This window comes from Aotus nancymaae, unplaced genomic scaffold (assembly GCF_030222135.1).
Source record: "Aotus nancymaae isolate 86718 unplaced genomic scaffold, 86718_ANA_hifiasm-v0.15.2.pri h1tg000002l, whole genome shotgun sequence".
Taxonomy (NCBI): domain Eukaryota; kingdom Metazoa; phylum Chordata; class Mammalia; order Primates; family Aotidae; genus Aotus; species Aotus nancymaae.
In genome coordinates this window covers 58,973,154-58,995,502 of record NW_026988413.1, presented here as the reverse complement: position 1 = coordinate 58,995,502, position 22,349 = coordinate 58,973,154, and the positions used below count along the sequence as shown (strand labels likewise).

Here is a 22,349-nt window from a genome sequence, read left to right as displayed (position 1 = left end):
GAGTTCAAGCAATTCCCCTGCCTCAGTCTCCTAAGTAGCTGGGATTAGAGGTGCACACCACCACGCCAGGCTGGTCTTGAACTCCTTACCTTGCGATCCACCCACCTCTGCCTCCCAAAGTGCTGGATTACAGGCGTGAACCACCGTGCCCAGCTGAGAACTCCCACTTTTTAATCCAGGAGTCTGGTAGATGTGTTCCAAGACTCTGTCCCTCCATGTTAATTTAGGCTCTAGCAAGGAGGTCCCTGACTTCTTTTGATTTCTACTTAGAATTTCTGGACATCATTACCCTGTGATCTTCCATCTTAGTATGAGGCTGGAGGCCTAAACCTGGACACACAGTTGTGAGGGAGGAAAATTTCAAATGTAATCTCACATAAAAAGTGATTTTTGTAGCCACAGTTGTTTCAACCATACTTGTTTTTCACTGCCAAATATGATAGTAGCAATATGTTAAATTACCATAATTCTTAGTAAGGCGATACTATTTACTTGGTAAGAAAATCTAGAATTTGCATCTCTAACACCTGCAACATAATCTTCAAACTATTCAGCAGATTCAGTGCCGAAGGAAGCTGAAGCACTGTACTTTCCAAGGAAGAAATGGATATGGGGACTATAAATGGAATCTTACTATAGCTGTATTGGTATACCAGTTATTATATAATGTAAGGAAAGTGGACATCAGTATGCTCTCTCTGCAAAGACCAGTTTTGACCAATAAGCATTTTTATGTAACAAACAAATAATATTTCTCAAGTAAAATTCCGTACTGTATGTAGATTGCCATTGCATATTACAGGTGTTTTTTTTTAACATTTTAGAAGTTTCTGCTGAATATGGGCTAGCTCATTTGTTTGTATATTTTCCCAACCATTACAATACCAGGTATCCTTTCTAAGACGTGTGCTTAAACATAGATTTTACATTGTCATTCTACCACCACAAATTATAGTTTTAATTAAACTTTTTTTAATAAAGGAATCTATCATGCAGTTCTTTGCATTTACAATATCGTGCCTGATATTAAACCATGAATAATGGGTCGAGAAGGAAAGTGGTAGCTGTTCAAAGTGCTATCTTGGCTGGGTGCAGTGGCTCACACCTATGAGCCAAGGGAGGCCAAGGCGGGCGGATCACTTGAGGTCGGAAGTTCGAGACCAGCCTGGCCAACGTGGCAAAACCCCATCTCTACTAAAAATACAAAAAAAGAGTAGCCAGGCATAGTGGCAGGTACCTGTAATCACAGATACTCAGGAGGCTGAGGCAGGAGAATCACTAAAACCCGGGAGGTGGAAATTGCAGTGAGCCGAGATTGCACCACTGCACTCCAGCAGCCTGGGAGACAGAGCAAGACTGTGTCTTAAAAAAAAAAAAAAAAAAAAAAAAAGAGCTATCTTGATTATCTCTAGCATTGCCTTAATTCTATCATGAATGAAAAGCCATAAAAATGCTACATATATAAAAAATATGCGCCTACTCGTGTTTATCTTTGACTAGCATATTGGAAGTTTCACTAAAAGTATCTACAGTATTTCCATTCTCCAAATTATGTCCTAACTTAGTTAAGCATATACTTATAGTAAATGGAAAACATGTTGCTGAATGAATTAACTATTTTGTAAATTCCCATGTGCATTTTTATTTTCCTTCGAAGGTAATGGATTTGGAGTATTTTCCACATTTATTTTCTTGAATAGTGTTAATTTACTTAGTTTTGTGCTAATAGTACTCTGTAAGCAAAACACAAGATCACTTAGAGGATTTCATAGAAATAAAAAGCAAAAACTCTTTTCTTTGTATACAAACAGAGAAATACAGTTATACTTGGAAATTGGTGGAATCCCTACTTTGCCATAATAGACTTGTTAAATATCATTGACTCAGTAGTCTCCCTTTAAAGAAAAAAAATAACTAGTTAAAAGGCTCGTGCAGTGGCTCACGCCTGTAGTCCCAACACTTTGGGAGGCCAAGGTGGGCAGATTACCTGAAGTCGGGAGTTCGAGACCAGCCCGATCAACATGGAGGAACCCTGTTTCTACTAAAAACACACAATTAGCCGAGTGTGGTGGTGCATGCCTGTAATCCCAGCACTCGGGAGGCCGAAGTAGGAGAATCTCTTGAACCCAGGAGGCAGAGGTTGCAGCGAGCTGAGATCGCGCCATTGCACTCCAGCCTGGGCAACAAGAGCAAACCTCTGTAGTAAACAGTGAAAGCATCTATTTTTCCATTTTCACTCTCAAGTATGTTAAATATTTGTGGATTTGTATCAAATATTGCAGTATAGTCTCTAACATTATTTATTCTGGATTCAGACAAGTAGTTAGAAACTTTAAGACAGGATAATCAGCTCAATTTTCAAATAAATATATTTTCTATTAAAAAATGATTTCATTGCTTATCCCAAAGAATGTACTATTATAGATGAAACATGGGAAACTTGAACCAAACTCCAAATCCCACTTGCAATACAATATTATTCTGCCTACCAGCATGTTTTTGTGATGCTATGTGAGTGCCTTGGAGGGAATCTACACAAAAAAGGCTCAGATGGCTGCCTTGCTGATCTCATGTTGTAAGCTAAGCCATAACAACGTTTCTTTCAGCACTTGAATGCCTAGAAGCTATGTGATATTACAAATTGAGATTGCCCAGCTTGAGAGTTTGTATACATGAGTAAACTATTACATAGTGTTGATCACAGGACAATAAATTTAACCATTGTGAATGATATTGCTTGCCTAGATGGCTGAAAACTCTCATGATGCTCATATAATATATACTAGAAGTTGGCTGTAGTAAAATAATGCTGGACTTCAAAATATAGCAAATGTTACGCAGTAAAAACTTGATATGGGAGCTATTCTAGAATATAGAACCATAATAATTATATTTCCTGAGATAAAAGTGGCTAACACTTCCACTGTTTTGTGTTTGTGTATGTACAGAAATATACAATTGGTAAGGATCATGTGACTTTTTTTGGAAAGGAATACTTAAGTAGAATAAAATTTTATACCTATTCTACCCTAAATAGATATATACAATCCATCGTGTACATGAAGTAGTGACTGTTTTCTTTAGCTAGAAAAATGAGCTTTTGTTCACTATTAGTGACTTCAAGATTAACTTTTGTTTGTAAGTTTAATAACCACTGTGTGATTTTAATATTTCTGTTCCTGCTGAATATTTTCATTTGTCTTTAAGAGTAAAAGTATTAAGAAAGACTTAGCATTAAACCCAATTAAGTGATATGCTCACTCACTTATACTTCTCAGTGTTGACAGTAAGCAACCAATTTAGGCTGGTATTCACAATATTTAAAGAGTCACCTTCTTCTGACTTTTTCTTTCTTTTTTGGGGTGGGGGTGAGACAGAGTCTCATTCTGTTGCCCAGGCTGGAGTGCAGTGACGCTATCTCAGCTCACCACAACCTTTGCCTCCCAGGTTCAAGCAGTTCTCCTGTCTCAGCCTCCCAAACAGCTGGGACTATTTTTAGTAGAGACGGGGTTTCATTATGTTGGCCAGGCTGGTCTCAAACTCCTAACTTCATGATCCACCCACCTTGGCCTCCCTAAGTGCTTATAGGCATGAGCCACCAGCCTCTTCTGACTATCAGCGATGTTTGATGCCTTGCTCAGAGGATTTCAGTTGCTCTACTTGGATTTCTTAGACTATGTGATACCATTGAAAGTAAATTACTTAGTGAATGTAAGACTCAGGAAATTAAACAATTTGAGTACAACTTAAAACTTTTATTTAAATAATGACCAGTTTGCAAACAATGTAACTAAATTTTTGAAATGCTTAAGCTAATAATACATAACAACTAAATACAAAGAATGAACCTTGATTGGAACCTGGTTAACTGAAAATCCATAAGAGAGATTTGGGGAACAACTAGAGAAATTTTAATACAGAATATGCATTCAATTATATTGTTAATATCAACATATTTAGTATGATAATGATATTGTTATGTTGAAAGATTACCTGTTGTTGAAAAATACATGCTAAAGCACTTATGGGTGAAACATTTCATGTCTGTAACTTATTTTCTAAAGGCTTTCCTAGGTGTGGATCCATAGTATATACATGATATATACTTGCATGTGAGAGAGAAAGACATTAATGTGGCAAAATATAACAATTTGTGAATCGAGGTATACCAGTGTTCATTTTACTCGTATATCTACTTTTCTGTAGACTTGAAATTTTCAAAATAAAATGTTGAGGACAACATGCTTATTCTAGTAAATGAAATTAACTTTTTATCAAAAGTCCCTATTTTTTTTAATCTCTATCACTTGTTTCAGTAAAGTTTTACTATATCTAGAAACAGAAAACATTGACTTTTGTAAGAAATAACTATGTTTATTTAAGACAAATTATTCTAAAAAGAGAAATGATAGTGAGTTTATACTTTGGGGGTTATTATTTTAGAAAATGTAGGCTAAATTTCTCTGAACTAAAAATTTACACTATTAATTAGAGAATGTAGTATTTACTCAGGATATGCATGTAATAGGAGATTCATAGCTATTCCATCATGAATAGTAGATAGGAAAACTTATTCAGATTGAAAAGCAAAAGTAAGTTCCCCCCCATCATTGATGAATTGAATAAGAAATGTGAGATAGTTATATCAATCAGAACTCTTTTCAAAATTTTTTATGAAAGCTTAGTAATAAAAAGGACACAAAGTTTAAAATTAACAGTATTTTAAGTGTGATATAATTGGCAGTGATAATTCTGTCACTTTTACGTATTTCTGCACTTACAGGAGGAGCCGAAGACAAGATGTGAGACATGGAAACCCACTGACTCAGTGCAGAGGATTTAATCTAAAAGGTATTAAAAGTGAGCAATGGCCAATCTCAGTTAACAGTAGCAATGCCCCCTATCACATTTCAGTGAGGGGAAACATTGTCACAGATTCATGCCTTTCATTTCCAGGAAATATTTATCAGAACAATTTTGGGTATTCGTGTATGATAAGTAAACATTAAAGCTTTTTGTATGCATACTGGGAATTGTGGAAAACAAATGTGGGAACACATGTGCTTCAAGTATGTTAGCTGGTAGGTCTTTCACACAGATTGTGATTACAGGTTTACTTAGCTACTATTTTCTTTCTAAAGAAAACTTACTTTGCTTTTAAAGGTTTACCACTGAAGAACCCTTAGAACAGCACTTTTTACTGCAGTAAATGTACATAACATAAAATTTACTATTTTAACCATTTTAAAGTTTACAGTTCCGTGGCATTAAGTATATTTACATTGTTGTGTAACATACTGCCAGCACGTTTGGTTATTTCTCATCTTCCCCAACTGAAACTATCCCCATTAAATACCACCTAACCATTACCTCTTCCCTCCAGCCCGTAGAAACCACCATTCTGCTTTTATATGAATTTCTCATGATTTCAACTACTCTAGATACTGTATATAAGTGGAACTATACAATATTTGTCCTTTTGTGACTGGCTTATTTCACTTACCCTAAAGTCTTCAAGGTCCATTCATACTGTAACATGTCGCAATTTTCTTCATGTTTAAGGCTGAATTATATTTTGTCATGTGTGCATATATATAGTGTGTGTGTATATGTATGTATATATGTAAGCCACATTTTGTTTATCCATTCATCTCTCACTAGACACTTGGTTTTCTTCTGTCTTTTGGCTAAGTGAATAATTCTGCCATGAACGTGGATGTACTACAGTGCCTGTTGACAATCCTGCCTTGTGTCCTTCAATTATACTAATTCCTTCCTTCCCATTCTGACATGGAGTTACCATGTTACAATACTTTACCTGCTGCAATCCCATCAAATAGAAGTATTTCTAAGCAGACCTTCCTTGTGACTCAGCAAGGTGCTACAGATGTGCTGTATCAGAAATTAACAGTGAGACTCCTATTTCTAATCCTTTTGAATCTGCTATTCAATCTGCACTTTCCTTTAGTAAAAAGTGATGTTCTTTCTACTAACTAGTCTAACTGCAAAGAGCAAATTAAGACAGATTTTGCTTACTTCTTCCATACGTCTAGTTGAGGTTCAAGTTACCATTTCTCTATTTGCTATTTTATACAAGTGTATCAGTTCCCATTAATAATAGTAGTTGTCATAGTGGTAAGAATAATGGCAGTGGAGGTAACATCAGACAAATATTGATGCTGACTTTGTGTCAGAACCTGAGCTAAGTGCTTTATTTATGATTATCTCACTCAGTTCTCAAGAAATCATACTAGAGTCTATTATTATTCCTGCTTTTATTAGTGAGGATTCTGTACATGTCTAAGCTACGACATGGCAATATGAAATGATTTGCCTACTTTAGTACTTGTATTAAGAAACCTATATAAAAATGCTATAATCGACGTTTTAGAGATGAGTAAAACTAAAACACAGAGATATCAACTAACTTTTCTAAAGTTATAGCCAGTAGTGGTAAGGTCAGGATTTCACCCTACGTTCCTCTGATTGCAAAGACAGTGTTCTCAACCACTACATTCCACCAAGACTTACTTTCTGCCCTTTGCAGTGCTTACCTATTTCCTCTATAGGACACTGAGTGTGAACTTGAGGAATGGGATAAACCTAGCTTCGGTAATGACTGGCACATTCGCTAAAGTATATTTCCTCATAACTCACAGCCTCAGTTTGCTCAGCTGTGAAAAGCTGAAAAAATCTGGCCAGAATATTGTAGTCATTAAGTTAACAAACTAATAATAAGAATAATCCTTGATGGAGAGTAATTATTGAATAACCCTGATTCTCTTATCCACATTGCCTTAGTTCACAGTCTTTCCTTCCCTTTACAAAAATAAAACAGGTAAACAACGTATCCCACTTTGCTTGTTAAATGATTACCACTGCTTTTTGCTGGCTGCTGTGGTTCACAGTTTTCTATAAAAATAAACATTTATATAGCATTTTTACAGGAGAATGTGCTCTAAATTCAGTTGTATTCTTTCTTCCTCTTTCTCGCCTTTTATTTTTGCCTGTTAGCATACAGAAATGCAGCTGAAATTGTCCAGTATGGAGTAAAAAATAACACCACTTTTCTGGAGTGTGCCCCCAAGTCTCCACAGGCATCTATCAAGTGGCTGCTACAGAAAGACAAGGACAGGAGGAAAGAGGTGAGTAAAGCAGCGCAGCAGCAATCCGTCAGAGCTTCGGAAAGAACATTAAATCACCGTCCCTCGGTGAGGCTCAGATCAAAGGAACAAGGAAAGGCATATGATTATCTTTTAAGTCTTTGGGATGACAAGCGCCACTTTCCTTAAAATCCTTTGTCCTAAGAATTGATGGATTATTAGAAATTCTCTCTGCCTGCTCACCTCTGTAACATGGTGATTGAAACAAGAGCTTGGGCACGAAGACGGTGGCATTGATGTGAGGAAACGTTCATAAAAGAAACAAGATGTGTGCAAATCCAGAAGCCAAGTTTTCACACAACAGCACCTTTGTGTGCTTCACAAGATAAAAGAGGGCTTTTTTGAAAAGTTCAATTTTCCTCAGCAAGAAACTACACTGAACTGTAACCTTCATGACAGAGTGTTTTTCTGCTATGTGGTAATCTGTTTCCATTGCTTTATTATTCATAACTCTTGTGCTTTGGTTAGGTAGTATGTGGAATCATTGTTTATGGGACTCTTGCCTTTATTTAGTGATTTGGAAAAAGTCCTTAGATTTTCAAATAAAAAGACACATACTGAAACTTTTCATCAATTGGAAAGAGCTGATTTTTTTTTTTAAATAAGGGAGACATTGTAAAATGACATAGGGTGGTATATTGTAAATAATGAATTTCATAATATTGATGTCATGTTGTCCTGACAAATGAAAAGTTAAAAATATCTATGTGTATATATATAGCCTTAGGGAAGTCTAAAATGTACCAGTATTCGTGCATCATGAAGTCTGATAGAGCCCAGGGGAAAGTGGAGCCTTCCGCATCACTTTATTTTGTATTTAGAAGAACATTTCATTCATTGAAACATTACTGTTCTACAGTAAGCTGCAGAACACAGATACTGCATCAGTGTTACTGAAATAAATGTTGGTTTTATATGCAAAAATACTTTCCAGCTCTCAGACATTTCCACCCAAAGATGTTATGAGCTGTTTAGGAAATTGTGTGTCCCTCGTTACTGGAATATTAAACCATAAGCAGATGACTACTTGCAGGAGGTAATTTAATTATCTGGAGGAAAGATGAGCTAGATGGACATCAGAGCCCCATCATTCTTCCAAAGTCTATGATGCTAAAAATACTTTTAGAAATATTTTAATAATGAAAATTATTAAATTAAATGTGTGTGTGTGTGTGTGTGTGTGTGTGTGTGTGTTAGAACTGGGTAAATGATAAACAGGGATCAACTAATATGTATAAAGTAATTTTCTTTTATTCAGTAGAACATTCAGTAGAATAATATACAAGTGAATATAACTTCTATGATTTAAAAATATATATATGTTTAATATATGCCATAGAAATTAGTAGTAAAATTTTAAGTAGAATGTGTTAAGGATTTATTCTCTCTTGTAATATTTCTTAAGTTCTATTTCAGAATGCTCAAGAATATGGAGACTCAAATAATTACTATTTTGACTTTTTTCCAATCTCAAAGACATAAGAATGTAATAATTTAATATTGCAATAACATTAAATCTAACAGGTAGGAAAGTCTGTTTTGTTCAGAATTTAAGCAGAGTACAATTTTACTTATTCTTATTACTATTTTACTAAATTTATCCTAATTCTTTCTATTTTAAGAAAACATATGCTTCTCACTTATATTACTGTGTAAATATTAACCATTTTTTTAAGTAAGACAAATGATAAAAGCTCACAGAGCAAAGGCAAATAGTTCACACAAAGTAGCATAAAGTGAAAACTAAAAGCCCTCCTCCACTTCAATTCTTATTCCCACTTTTAATATCTATTGAATAATACTAATACTTATGGAAGAATACTTATTCAGTTCTTATTCCCACTGCCCAGAGGAAGGTTACCAAGAGTTATGTATTCCTCCAAATATGTTCTATAGTTTTCCTCCCCTCCACACATACACACAAACACACAGACTCCACTTCAACATCAGTACATATGATTCTCTCTCCTACTTCCTGGCTGCATAGTATTCCACTGTATAAATATACCTGAGGTGTTTTTTTTTTTAAGCCATCTACTTGTTAGATAATTTCTTGTTTTCCTTCTATCAAAAATATCCACACACATGGGAGAGTATATATTCTAGATAAATTACTAAAAATTGTACCAAATATTATATACATGTTTAATGTGTTCACTGTATTGGACTCAAAATATTTTCCCAATTTTGCACAAATAGGGTAAATTTTTTTCTTTAGTTTCTGAATGTGTTTGTACATTATTTGTTTTTGAGGAACACTTAAACTTACTAAATTTATGTCAAAATTTTCTTTCCTTCCTTCGAGTGATTCTCTCTTTTCTAGTTCTGCCCTATTATCTGTCTTTTAATACTCTACTTGCCTGTTTGTGCTTTTTTGTGCACAAACCAATTGATCTTTGATTTAGATATTATGAGTAATGCCTTGTCTGTTTGCACAGAACTTTATCATTTAAGAAAACATATAACATGCATTATCTAATTTTGATTTTGGTCAAATTTCTTTTTTCTTCAGTGAAAGAGTATTCTACAGTATACATGTCAAAGAACTTCTTACCAATTAGGTTTTCATCTATTCATTGGCAATGCTATAGGTGGAACTGTAAGGAAGGTTTCAAGCATTTAGCCGATACCCAGTAAACAATCTTTTTTTTCCAGTAAAGCCTATAAAGTAATTAAGTATTAATTCACATCTTTTTATTACCTTTCCTTGTAAAGTAAAACCACATAGAGGACTTGAAGGATGATGACATTCCAGCTAATTTTTAGACATTGTTTATTGTGGGATAATTGGAAAAGGCCCTTGATAATGTTCAAAATTCTGCCTCTGCTTATGTATTTTTTATTTAGAGGAACATTAATTCATTAAAACAAAAAGATAACTCACCTTTTAATTGTGGCTTCATGTTTTTACTAGTGAAGACTAGAACACCATGATGGAATAGATATTTTAAAGCTTCTGTGAGTTTCACTCATATATATTGACTGTGATTCCAATTTCAAAGGCAACCACGATTTTGTGCTCATATGTGGAGAAACTTCTATCCAGGGTAAAGCACTTTAAGCTATTTTTGACAATGTGGATAATATCTTCACCCTCTCTTTATTAGATTCAATACTCCTGTGACAATGTGATAAGATCTCCCATGTGTTTTTTTTTTTTTAAAAAAAGGCTGTGAAACTGATCAAAATTTTGTGTCCGCTGAGAAGGATGTTAAGTGGTAATCAATACTTTTTCCCCAAATCTGTGCAAGTTGAGACTATACTGTATATGTTGGTCATAATCTAAGGAAATATAATGTTCAGTTTCAGTAACTTTAATGTCTCTCTCTTTTAGGTTAAGCTGAATGAACGAATCATAGCCACTTCACAGGGACTCCTGATCCGCTCTGTTCAGGGTTCTGACCAAGGACTTTATCACTGCATTGCTACAGAAAATAGTTTCAAGCAGACCATAGCCAAGATCAACTTCAAAGTTTTAGATTCAGAAATGGTGGCTGTTGTGTCAGACAAATGGTCCCCATGGACCTGGGCCAGCTCTGTGAGGGCTTTACCCTTCCACCCAAAGGACATCATGGGAGCATTCAGCCACTCAGAAATGCAGATGATTAACCAGTACTGCAAAGACACTCGACAGCAACATCAGCAGGGGGATGAGTCACAGAAAATGAGAGGGGACTATGGCAAGTTAAAGGCTCTCATCAATAGCCGGAAAAGTAGAAACAGGAGGAATCAGTTGCCAGAGTCATAATATTTTCTTATGTGGGTTTTATGCTTCTATTAACAAATGCTCTCTCTTCAATGATCAAATTTTGAGCAAAGAATCTTGTGCTTTAATGACGGGAATTACTGAAGAAGGTGATTAGTCACTCCTAAAGTGAGTTTTACATGAACTGAAATGAGCATGCATTTTCTTGTATGATAGTGACTAGCACTAGACATGTCATGGTCCTCATGGTGCATATAAATATTTAACTTAACCCAGATTTTATTTATATCTTTATTCACCTGTTCTTCAAAATCGATATGGTGGCTACAAAACTAGAATGTTGTACCCCTCAACTGAATGAGGGCCATATCCCTGTGGTACTCCTTTCCTGCTTTGGGGCTTTAGATTTCTAATTGTCAGTGATTTTATATATGAAGACAAGTTCCAAATTCACAGCTTTTACGTAGTAAAAGTCATAAATGCATATGACAGAATGGCTATCAAAAGAAACAGAAAAGAAAAAGGAAAAGGAAGAAGGCTTCTTCTAAAAGTTGTATAAAAACATGAGTGATTCATGGAGAGAAAATGATGAATTTATATGGTTCCAGTGAAATATGTTTTTTTTTAAGATTGTAAAAACAATCTGTTACTGGTATCTGTTATTGACCTTTGTTTCCTTATTCAGGAAGATAAAAGTCAATAACCTACCCCATGAAGATATTTGATGGAAGTTATATCAGTGACACAGTTTGGTTTTCTTATGTTATCACCTTCCAAACAAAAGCACTATCTTTTTTTTTTTTGGAAGATATTTAATTTATTTTAGACTCAAAGAATATAAGCTTGCACTGTTCAGTTATTACTGTTCCTCTTATTTCCTAGTCTATGTGACAAATTAAATAATATAAGAAGAAAAAATTTTGAAGTATCGAACTTCTATATGAGGGGTGAAATCATGAAAAAGAAAAAATCAAAGCAGAAATGACTACTTTTTTAAGAGGAATTTATAACAAATGTGGCTAGTTTTCAACTTCAGTACTCAAATTCAATGATTAATTCTCCCTTTTGTTAAAAACAGTCTCAGATATCATGCTAATTTTTAAGTCAGTACTATATAATTATGATCTTTTCAGTGTGATGACAAGATGCTCGTTAGGTCTAGAAAGTAAAAAAACAATATGAGGAGACATTCTTTCGAAAGGTAATGGTACATAAGTTCACTGGTCTCTAAATGTTGTAAGTTTTGTGATGAACAAAATAATTATCTCCTAATTGTATGTTCGAATAATTTTATTAGAATAATTTCATAATAAACTTATTTTCTCCAAATGAAAATTAGATGGAAAAATGTGAAAAAATTATTCATGTTCTCATATATATTTTTAAAACACTGATTTTACTTTTTTATTTACTTTTTAAGACATTTTCATGCTTCTAGGTGAAAACAGATATTGTACCACCTACCTAATCCCAATCTTGTATAAAAATTTTATTTATACTTAATATTCTATGATGAAGGTAATTAAAGTAGATTATGGCCTTTTTAAGTTATATAGTATAAAACTTCAAAAACTAAATTGCCAAAATGAATGTGATCATTAATCAGAATATCAGAATATGATTCATTATTTAAATCGTGGTAAATTATGCTAATATATGAGGAGGCCTCAATGTGGCAAAAATAGTTAAAATGCATAACATAACACCAAACTTCATTTTTTAAAAAAACTCTGTTGTTCCAAATATGTTTAAAGTAATTTCTAAAGTAGTTTATTATAATGGTTTGCCTGATTGAAACGTATAATTAAACTTCATTTCTCCTCTACATAGAAATGTGTCAATGTAAAGCCAAAGCCATCTTCTGTGTTTATGGCCAACCTATTCTGTGTCCAAAGTTAAAAGTGAAATGGTTTTAGAGTCACAGTTCCCTTTGTTTCACATAAGCCCAAACTGATAGACAATAAGGGTATTTAGATTTATACTATATTTGTGGTATTTAATTCTATTTTCACAATGATTAAATTGTGTATACTTTTATTACTTTTTAAAATGTAGAAATTCTTCATGAACATAACTCTGCTGAATGTAAAAGAAAATTTTTTTCAAAAATGTTCTTAATGTACACTGTTGGTGGTTAATTGGTTTTATTTTGTGTAGTTTGACAGTTCTGTGACTTAATATCTTTTCCATTCGTATTGTACATAAAATTTTCTAGAAATACAGTTTTTTTCCAAAGTGTACATTTATGAATAGATTTTAGCATGATGAAGCTGTCATAATGGTGAATGGTGAATGTTCACTCTGTGTAAAAAAACAAACTAAATGTAGTTGTCACACTAAAGTTTAATGGGATATTGATGAAATCATTGGCCTGGCAAAATAAAACATGCTGAATTCCCCAAGGATGTTTCCAGCTTTTATTTTTAATGTAGGGTTCACTTACTTGTTAACATGATAGAATCTACTGAATTCATATGATTTTTAAAGATTTCTCTATCCATTTTTGTGAAGTTAATACATCCACATATTTCAAAATTTAAATTTCAGAAAGATGCACATGTAAAGCTCTCCCAGTACCAACAGCCCTGATTTATTCGAGTGCCAACCCAAAAGACACCCAATATCATCACTTTTCTGTGTATACTTCCAAACAAATACATATTTGTTTTCTCTCTAATATCGTGCATCCATTTACATCTATTGATGTTTATTCAGAGTATGTTGTGTCTACACTGGAAAAAATAAAGTTTAGGGATGCATGGTCTGGAGCCAGGTTGCTTGAATTTGAATCCAAGCTAACTGTCTTATTCTTGGAAGGTTTTAAAATTCTCTCTGCCTTCCTTTTCTATACAAGTTCATACCAGTAAAGCATTAGGGCAGAACATTTTACATGGTAAGTATTCAATAAATGTCTTAACATTGCCTTATGTAGAAGGCATCATTTTGCTAGAACAGGAAGGAATGTTTCAGTTGTGTTCTATGTCAAGTTAAATGTCAATGATCTAGGTGGGGAAACTGCAGTCATTGGGTCAGGTAACAACTTACCAGGAAAAATGAGCCTTAGGACTAGAGGAAAGAAACCACAGATATCTACTCATAATACAGTTAATACGTTTGAATGGCAGACCTATTACAGCTTTCTTCTACCTCTGGGCTTTCAATCTTTAATAACGTCAGTGAAGAAAAAGGAAACCACAAAAATTAAAGGTTGTCTTAACTGATCTTCCAACTTAATGATTCTGCACTATTCCCTAATTGTTTCATTATTTCTCATTATCTCCCTTGCTTATAGTTCAACTTAACCTTAGTTTTAACGTTTGATGTGTTTCTTATAATTTTAATGTACTGCTGATGATTTATGTCTTTTACCTAAGTGAAAAAATTTTAAGAGAATGATGACTGTTTCCTACAAGTATTCTGCTAAAGTCAAGAGAAACATTCAACTTGTTTTGCAGCCTGTTAAAAAGCTTTAGTCTAGACAAAAAAATAAGCAGACTAAGTAAGAAAAAATGTTTATTTAACCAGAGACATCAAGAATTTTATTGAATTCCATGCGTGATGACAAAGCTGTAGATTACTGTGGAATCTTCTTTCTTAAGAGTTTATCCGACTTTCAGCCAACCACCTTTTGTGCCAGAATGCAGGCCCCTCTCCAAAATTAAAACAAACCACAACAAATTGTACTGGCATGCCTGCCAATTGGTGAAATCCATTGTCAATAAGTTGTTTTTTCTGAAGGGACTTCTGGTATACATTTTAATATTTATGATTTCATAACAATGTTACCTTCATAGTGTACAGGTATTGACAGTTGGAAGAACTAGCTGCAAGATTTTTTTTTTAAATGCCATCTTCATTCTTAGGACTCTAATGTATTTGTCTATTCACCTCATAAAATACTACTTTCCACATAGTTTAAATTGTGTATTTCTCAGGGCTATTATGTTGCCATGCTTGAGTGTTACTTACATAAAGTGCTATTAAAGAATGACATTATAACAAACACAGTAAAACTGTTTATGTGAGGTTACCTCTCAACCTCAAGTACAAAACCTGGGTGAAGTTCTATTCCTTTAGTGGTTTTTTTTCCTCTGAATTAGTCACAGAAAAGTCACCCAAATATTTTCTGAGATCACAAACATAATTATTTTTGCAAGGTAAAATGAATATACGATTGATAGAAGAATTATGAAAAAAGTTATTCCTGTTGTTTCCCTGGATATTTTTCAATTGTACAAATTATCCTTGGCTCATAAGATAAAAAGAATTTCTCAGTTTCTTAGGACTTTTGAAAAGAAGAGAAATAAGTTATATGTTTTAACTTTTTCCCTTATTACTGATTCTGGGGATAAACCATAATCATCTTCACTTCTCTGACAAATCATGAATAGTCAAACAGAGAAATGAGGCCTGTAAATTACCTTCTTTTGAGGTGATGTGAACTGGAATTGTTGTAAGCTGTGGTTCTATATTGACAATCAGCTTGTCTCATGAATAGGAAAATCAGACCACAGAAAACAATAACATGGAGATGCTACCCAAGCCACACCAGCCTGGCACGTTCAGCAGAATCCCAGTGATGTTTTTATGTACACGTGTATATATAGATTACATACCCACAAATTCACAACCCAGCCGTATTCAATGTATTCATTATTCCAAAATGAGTCTCAATTTCTGCTTCAGGATCTCACTCCAGCTTCTCCACTTATAAATGATATAACCTGGAAAAGTTATTTAATCCATCTTGATGAATTGTCGCTTACTCTAAAATTGGAATTGTAACAATATCTATCCATGTAGTAGTTATGTTGTGAGAATAAGATAATATATGTGGAGTTCTTCCAGCACATGCTATTATTTTTCAATCAGGAGAGCAAAACGTTTCCTTCCTTTGAGCATTTGGCTCTTTTTCATCAGATTGCATCTACATAGTTCGATTGACATTTCATGTCATTTATCCATACTGGCATCTATGATAACATCAGTTTTTCCATTTAACTTTGTCACCAGTTCACGAAGGTCTTCTATGCTGTCTTTTGTTCCTGGTGCAAAGTTTGTTCAGGGCAAGTGAGCTTTCCACTATGTCCAAACACGCTCTAGAGGAATAGGAATTTTTCTGCTATTCCTCCACCATTTCTGGGAGACAATTTGAGCTTCTTCAAGGCAAAAAAATTGCCCCTCAGAGATCTTGTACCTACCCAGGACACAAAGCCAGAAGTGAGGTAGAAATATAGAACCCAGAAATCCCTATATGCTTACCATCTACCTCCACCAACTCACTCTTCATTGCCTTGGTTCTCTCGAGCAAGGATTATCCATTAAATATCACCCATGAGCTTGAGCAGTAGATTTCAGACTTTGTCACTCAAGTACTTCAAAGAGAATTTTAAAAAGTTACATAGCCACTAAATCATGTTTAAATTAAAAAATTTCTTATTATATGTTTAAGTAGTTGAAAAGCATATAACGTTCAGTATAAAGTCAATTTCAAACTTTTAAAATAACATAGTTACATCTCTTTTCAAACGACCAAAATGAAATCAAAATATTATAGGAATTTTGTACCCAACATCATATTTTAAAATAAAAAAATCAAATTTTAACCATTTTTTAGCAGCCAGAAATTTTATATTATTTGTTTCTTCTTATTCACATTTTTATTCTACTTGCTTCAAAAATTTTTATCCTGATACAGAAAATCTTATCTTTTAAGGTCTTTTATTGATTACTATCACACATACGTGCAACAAAAATATGTATATTTAATTCTTAGTTAAGAATGTGGGCCAAGCTCAGTGGCTCACTCCTGTAATCCCAGTACTTTGGGAAGCTGAGGCAGTTGGATCCTGAGGTCAGGAGTTCGAGACCAGCCTGGCCAACATGGTGAAACCCCGTCTCTACTAAAAAAAATAAATAAATACAAAAATTAGCCAGGTGCCGTGGCAGGCACCTGTAATCCCAGCTACTTGGGAGGCTGAGGCAGGAGAATCACCTGAAGCCGTGAGGTGGAGATTGCAGTTAGCTATGATCGTGCCACTGCACTCTAGCCTGGGCAACAGAGCAAGACTCCATCTCAAAAAAAAAAAAAAAAAAAAAAAAAAGCTGTTGTTCAAATACTTAAGTATCTTTTGAAGACTGTATCTCACATCATCATCATCAAATGTTATTTTATTTTAATCAATGAACTGACAATATGATTAGTTTCTCTTATAATTTTATTCAAAGGAGAGATTTGAATATCATCATCATTCTTCTCAATACTTGTACCAATATCTCCAGCTGTGCCTTTGTTGGGTTCTCTGGCTCAATGAGGCCATCTCTTTGGTTTTTCCAGGGTAATCCTTTCTTTCTTCTACTTATACTGACTCCCAGCAGCCACTTGCTAACTGAATTACCTTGGGAAAGTTACTTAACCTCTCTGTGCCTGTTGGGGTCCTAAACTGAAAAATTGGGATAATAATATTATTCCCCTCATATGGTTGTTGTGCAGGTAAAATTATATTTATAAATGTTTCTAACATTCCTGCCACATGATTAAGATATTATTAGTTGAATTGCTTTCCAAAGCCCCTCAGCGCATCCAGAAGTCCCAGTGACCATTTGCTGTCTTTATTATTGCTCCTGTTTCCTCATCCCCTTAGCACTGGCAGGCAGATGATCTGATAATTGTTATCAGGACATGAACCTTGTGGGTCTGGCTTTTTTTTTTTTCCAAACCAAAATCAGGCCCTTGACTCACTCCTTCCTCAAGCTGAATTCCTTCTCCATCTGCCTAGGAACCTTGGAGTGACTACCCGGAGCTTAGACTTATTCATCTGGGATGTCAGCTGTCATCCAACACATTGGGAGCCTGGCTTTTCCTAAGACTCCTCGATACCCCATACCATGGCCTCCTGTCAGTTCTATCCTGGCCACTCCTCAGGTGTGATCAAGCATGTCGAAGTCATGCTGGTAGAGATGCTAGCCACTGTGCTATGCACCTCTCATCTGCAGCAGTCACGGCACCATCACAAATTCCACCATCGTTCTCGTCAAAGATAGCCATTTACTGAGCATTTCTATGTAAAAACACATGCTATTCATAATATCTTCCTTCACAGGATCTTCTGAAGTATATTCTATTAATCTATTTTACAAATGAGGGTTTGAAGCATTTGGAGACTTTCCTAGAGTTTAATAACTTCCTAAAGGCCAAAAAATGTGAAAAAGAGTCTGGCTAGAAACTTTATGCATCTTCCATACTTCATTATCAGGAGCCCCCTCAGGAACATCTATTAGGAAAGTCAGATCATTTGGACAAATTCTATTTCAGCAGCCTTTGAAATAGGATTTCTAGGACTCTAGGTAACATCCAGCTCAGGCCTGAAGTCAGAATGCCTTGCTTTGGCTTGCCTTCTTAGTACTTGCTAGTTACACGAGCCTGAGATCATTATCATAATATCAATCTCATGGGACTACTGTCAAGATTAATTGAGATAATCCATGTAAAGTGCTTAAAACTTTCCTGACATAACACGAATATCAGATGAATGTTGGGTGTGTTTATGACCATGCCTCTGATTTTGGAAATACCATTTATTCATGATGTCATCAGATATTCATTTAGCATTTCCTATGCTCCTGGCAGTATTTCAGTCACTGAGGTCATAGCAGGGAACAAAGTGAAGTCCCTACTGTTGTGAGGTCTCCTTTCTAGAGGAGAAGAAAATAAAGAAATGAGAAATAAAAATAAAATCCTAAACTCTGCAACTGACTAAACAGACCATCTCTTGACCTAGGGGACCCCAGAGTAACCTTGAAAATGAAATGCTCGGTCATGATGGGATGGGGGTGTTAGGCCCCTCCCTCACTAACTACGATTGGCCTTTCTTCCCTAAGGGCTAAACAGGAACCAACCCTTTTAAATGACTCCACCATTGATATCAACCGGCTACCTGCTGCCGCCTCTCTTTTGTTTTGCCTGATTAAGAGGCCACGATCACGGCGGGGTTCTGGTGGGTCCACAGAGCATGCACAGTAAGGGATTTTGTGTCCTCTGCTTCATATTTGATGTCAGAGGGCCAAAAATTCCACCCTTACATCACCATTTTTTATGAACATGGAGGAGCAGGAAGCTCAATTGCACACGTGCACCTTTCTCCTTCATGTATTCGTGGCTCCTTCCACAGCTTATTGAATATGTATATTTGGCCACCTTACTTGGCATGCATTCCTTTTTTTCTTTCCAACTTTTATTTAGGGGGGTACAAGTGCAGATGTGTTATGAGTAAATTGTGTGCTGTGGAGATTTGCTGTACAGATAATTTTCATACCCAAGTAACCAGTATAGTACCCTATAGGTCATTTGTCAATCCTTACCCTCCTTCCACCTTCTCCCCTCAAATAGACCCCAGTGTCTAGTGTTCCTTTATTTGGGTCTAGGTTTACTCAATGTTTAGTTCCCACTTAAGAGAACATGATTTTGTTTTCTGTTCCTGCGTTAATTCACTTAGGGTTATGACTTCCAGCTCCATCCACGTTGCTACAAAGGCCATGATCTCTTTTGTTACAGCACCACTGTATTCCGTGGTGTTACGTAATCACTTTTTTTATCCAGTCCATCGATGGGCATCTAGGTTGATTCCATGTCTTTGCTATTGTGAATAGTACTGCAATGAACATGTAAGTGCATGTGTCTTTTTGGTAGAATGGTTTATTTTCCTTTGGGTATATAACCAGTAAGGGATTGTGGGCTGAATGGTAGTTCTGTTGCAGGTTCTTTGAGAAATCTCCAAACCACTTTCACAAGGGCTGAACTGACTTACATTCCCACCAACAGTGGATAAGCATTCCCTTTTCTCCACAACCTCCCCAGCATCTGTTGTTTTCTGAATTTTTAATAATTGCCATTCTGACTGGTGTGAGATGGTATCTCATTGTGTTTTTGATTTGCATTTCCCTAATGATTAGTGATGCCGAGCATTTTGTTTTATATGCTTGTTAGCCACATGTATGTATTCCTTGGAGAAGTGACTGTTCACATCCTTTGCCCATTTTTAAATGGGGTTGTTTGGTATTTGATTGTTGATTTGCTTGAGTTCCTTATAGATGATGGCTATTTGACCTTTGTTGGATGCATAGTTTGCAAATATTTTCTCCTACTCTGTGGGTTGTCTGTTTACGCTGTTGGTAGTTTCCTTTAGTTAAATGAAGTCCCACTTGTCAGTTTTTGTTTTTGTTGCAGTTGCTTCTGGCGTCTTCATCATGAAGTCTTTGACTGAACCAATGTCCAGAATGGTATTTCCTAGATTTTCTTCTGAGATTTTTGTAGTTTTAGGTTTTACATTTAAGCCTTTAATCCATCTTGAGTTGATTTTTTATGTGGTAAAACGTAAGGGTCCAGTTTCAGTCTTCTGAAACTAGCTACTTGGCATAAATTCCTGTTCCCTTTGCCCCTCCATGGAAGTATCTGATTCTGACTTCTGGCTGGAGGTTATCCTTCCCGCCCTTTCAAATTGCCACCCTGCAGGCTGGAATCCTCATGAGAAATAAAGTATCCTTTTTTGCTTTCCTAAAGTTATAAATTGTATTTTTTCTTTAATTTAACAGAATCAAGTAAATAATTATGTAATAGATTAGGTTCAGAAAAGTGCTATGAAGAAAATTAAAGACAGGTAAAGGAGTCATGCAAAAACTAGGAAAGAGAGCATTCCAGACAGAGGGACAAGCCAGTAAAAGGCTCCAGGGTAAAAACAATTCTGGCAGATGTGAGGGAAAGCAAAGAAAACATGTGGTGGCTGGATCTAAGTGAGAGAGCAACGGACAAGGAGGAGGTGGGATCCAAAAGGTAAAGAAACCAACTCCCTTGGCTCCTGATGACCGTGGCGAGAAGTTCAGGTTTGATTCTAAGGATTATAAAAACAACTGGAGGCCAATGATGTGACATGAGCAATTTATATCCAACATAACATATTTCTGTCTGTATTTTAGAGGCCTTTGGAAAGGAAGAATGGAAATAAAGAAAATAGGAAGATCAACTACCAGTCCAAAACATATTTTTTTAAGTGTAGACTTTCTTTTAGACTTAAAGTCTAGTAGACTGAAGTATTGATTTTCATTCACACAGAAGTATAAACAGTATGCGATAGCTCCCTCCTGGAGTGCATTTCTGAAATAAGGAGAAGTGTTATAAGACAGTATTGATCCTCCTAGGGCAAGAATGGATTGGAGGAGTAGTGTGGTATAGAAGGAAAAAGAACACCAAAAGAGGTCAAATAGAGGCCGGAAGAGCTCCTTAGAGGTGGTGCTGGAGCTTCCATACAATATGCAGAAACTGTCAGAACAAGAGATTTATTACCCAGTAATGTCCAGAAGAAGAAATAGCATAGGTGTCAATATTGAGAACCCAAACAACCCCAGATAAAAATCGAAGAGTGGTTAAAGACCATGCTGCACGGATGCTTTAAGCTTAAGACAGGCTGGTCACATGGGCAGCGGCACTAAACAACAGAGGATGCAAACTGCTTTTATGGATGAGAGTCCACAGTAAATAACCTTACCGAGGATACAGTGCCATATGATTAACACCAGATATTTGCGAAGACCAGCTGCCTTAATGACTCTGTTACTTAATCCTGATTTTATCTATTGGAGAAATAATCGCACTTTTATCCTGTATTTAGAAACAAGCTGTCTAAGTGAACAAGGAAAGCTTAGAGAATGGAGTTTGTGGTAAAAAGTGAAATTTACAATTCAGTTTATTAATCTTAAATTGGGGCACTGGGGTCAGCACTAAAGAAGTGATTCCAGGGGTGTTCCAACTCCTCACGACGGAACCCTCCACACTGCAGATAACTGCTTTCCTTTGCCATGTGAAATAAGGAAGAGTGTTACTAAAAAGGTGATTTCTGGACTCTCTTCAGATGGCTTCATCAGAAGCTGGCATTGAGGCTTTGAAAATGGGGATATATTGAGTTTCCTTCTCAGGAATGGAGTAAGTATGGATACTTTTGAATAAAAATACTTATGGAAGATGAATTTGGTAAACAGGAAAAAGGAGGAAGGGCTGATTTATGTCTTTACCTCTCCTTAAAGACTTCAACTCCACTGTCCCTACCATAGCCACCACCAAAACCATGAGCTTGGGTGGAGACAAAAATATTTATAGCCAATGAACAGCAGGGGGCGTGATTAACGTGTTCTGAGATTGTCAGCACTGGTCTTTCATTTTCAATAGGTCAAACCACAAAAGCCCTTTTCGGGCTGCCCTGAAATACTTTCTTTCTTTTTTTAAGCACAGGTAGATTCTAAACTTCATATCTCAATCACCTTTTATGCCTTATATCTAGAACAGTGCCAGTCCCAAAACAGGTGCTTAATTGCTCAATAAGTCTGCATGGAATTGGTTTGGGGCCTTCCCTTTTTGCTAGTATATAGTGAATTCCTCTAGTCACTATTATCTAATGAATAGATATATCAGTATTATATACTCTAATCAG

General features: G+C 35.5%; 1 protein-coding gene across 2 annotated transcripts in view; it reads left to right on the top strand.

Annotated features, from left to right (window-relative positions):
- The window catches only part of SEMA3C (semaphorin 3C), a 178,204-nt gene extending 164,933 nt beyond the window's left edge, over positions 1-13,271 (top strand). For both annotated transcript variants that reach the window (XM_064375020.1, XM_064375022.1), the window contains 3 exons: positions 4,784-4,851; positions 7,015-7,145; positions 10,498-13,271. In XM_064375020.1, coding sequence (XP_064231090.1) covers positions 4,784-4,851; positions 7,015-7,145; positions 10,498-10,911 — 613 coding nt within the window. In that variant the 3' untranslated portion in view covers positions 10,912-13,271. The remainder of the gene's footprint in view (positions 1-4,783; positions 4,852-7,014; positions 7,146-10,497) is intronic.
- Positions 13,272-22,349: the final 9,078 nt, after the last annotated feature.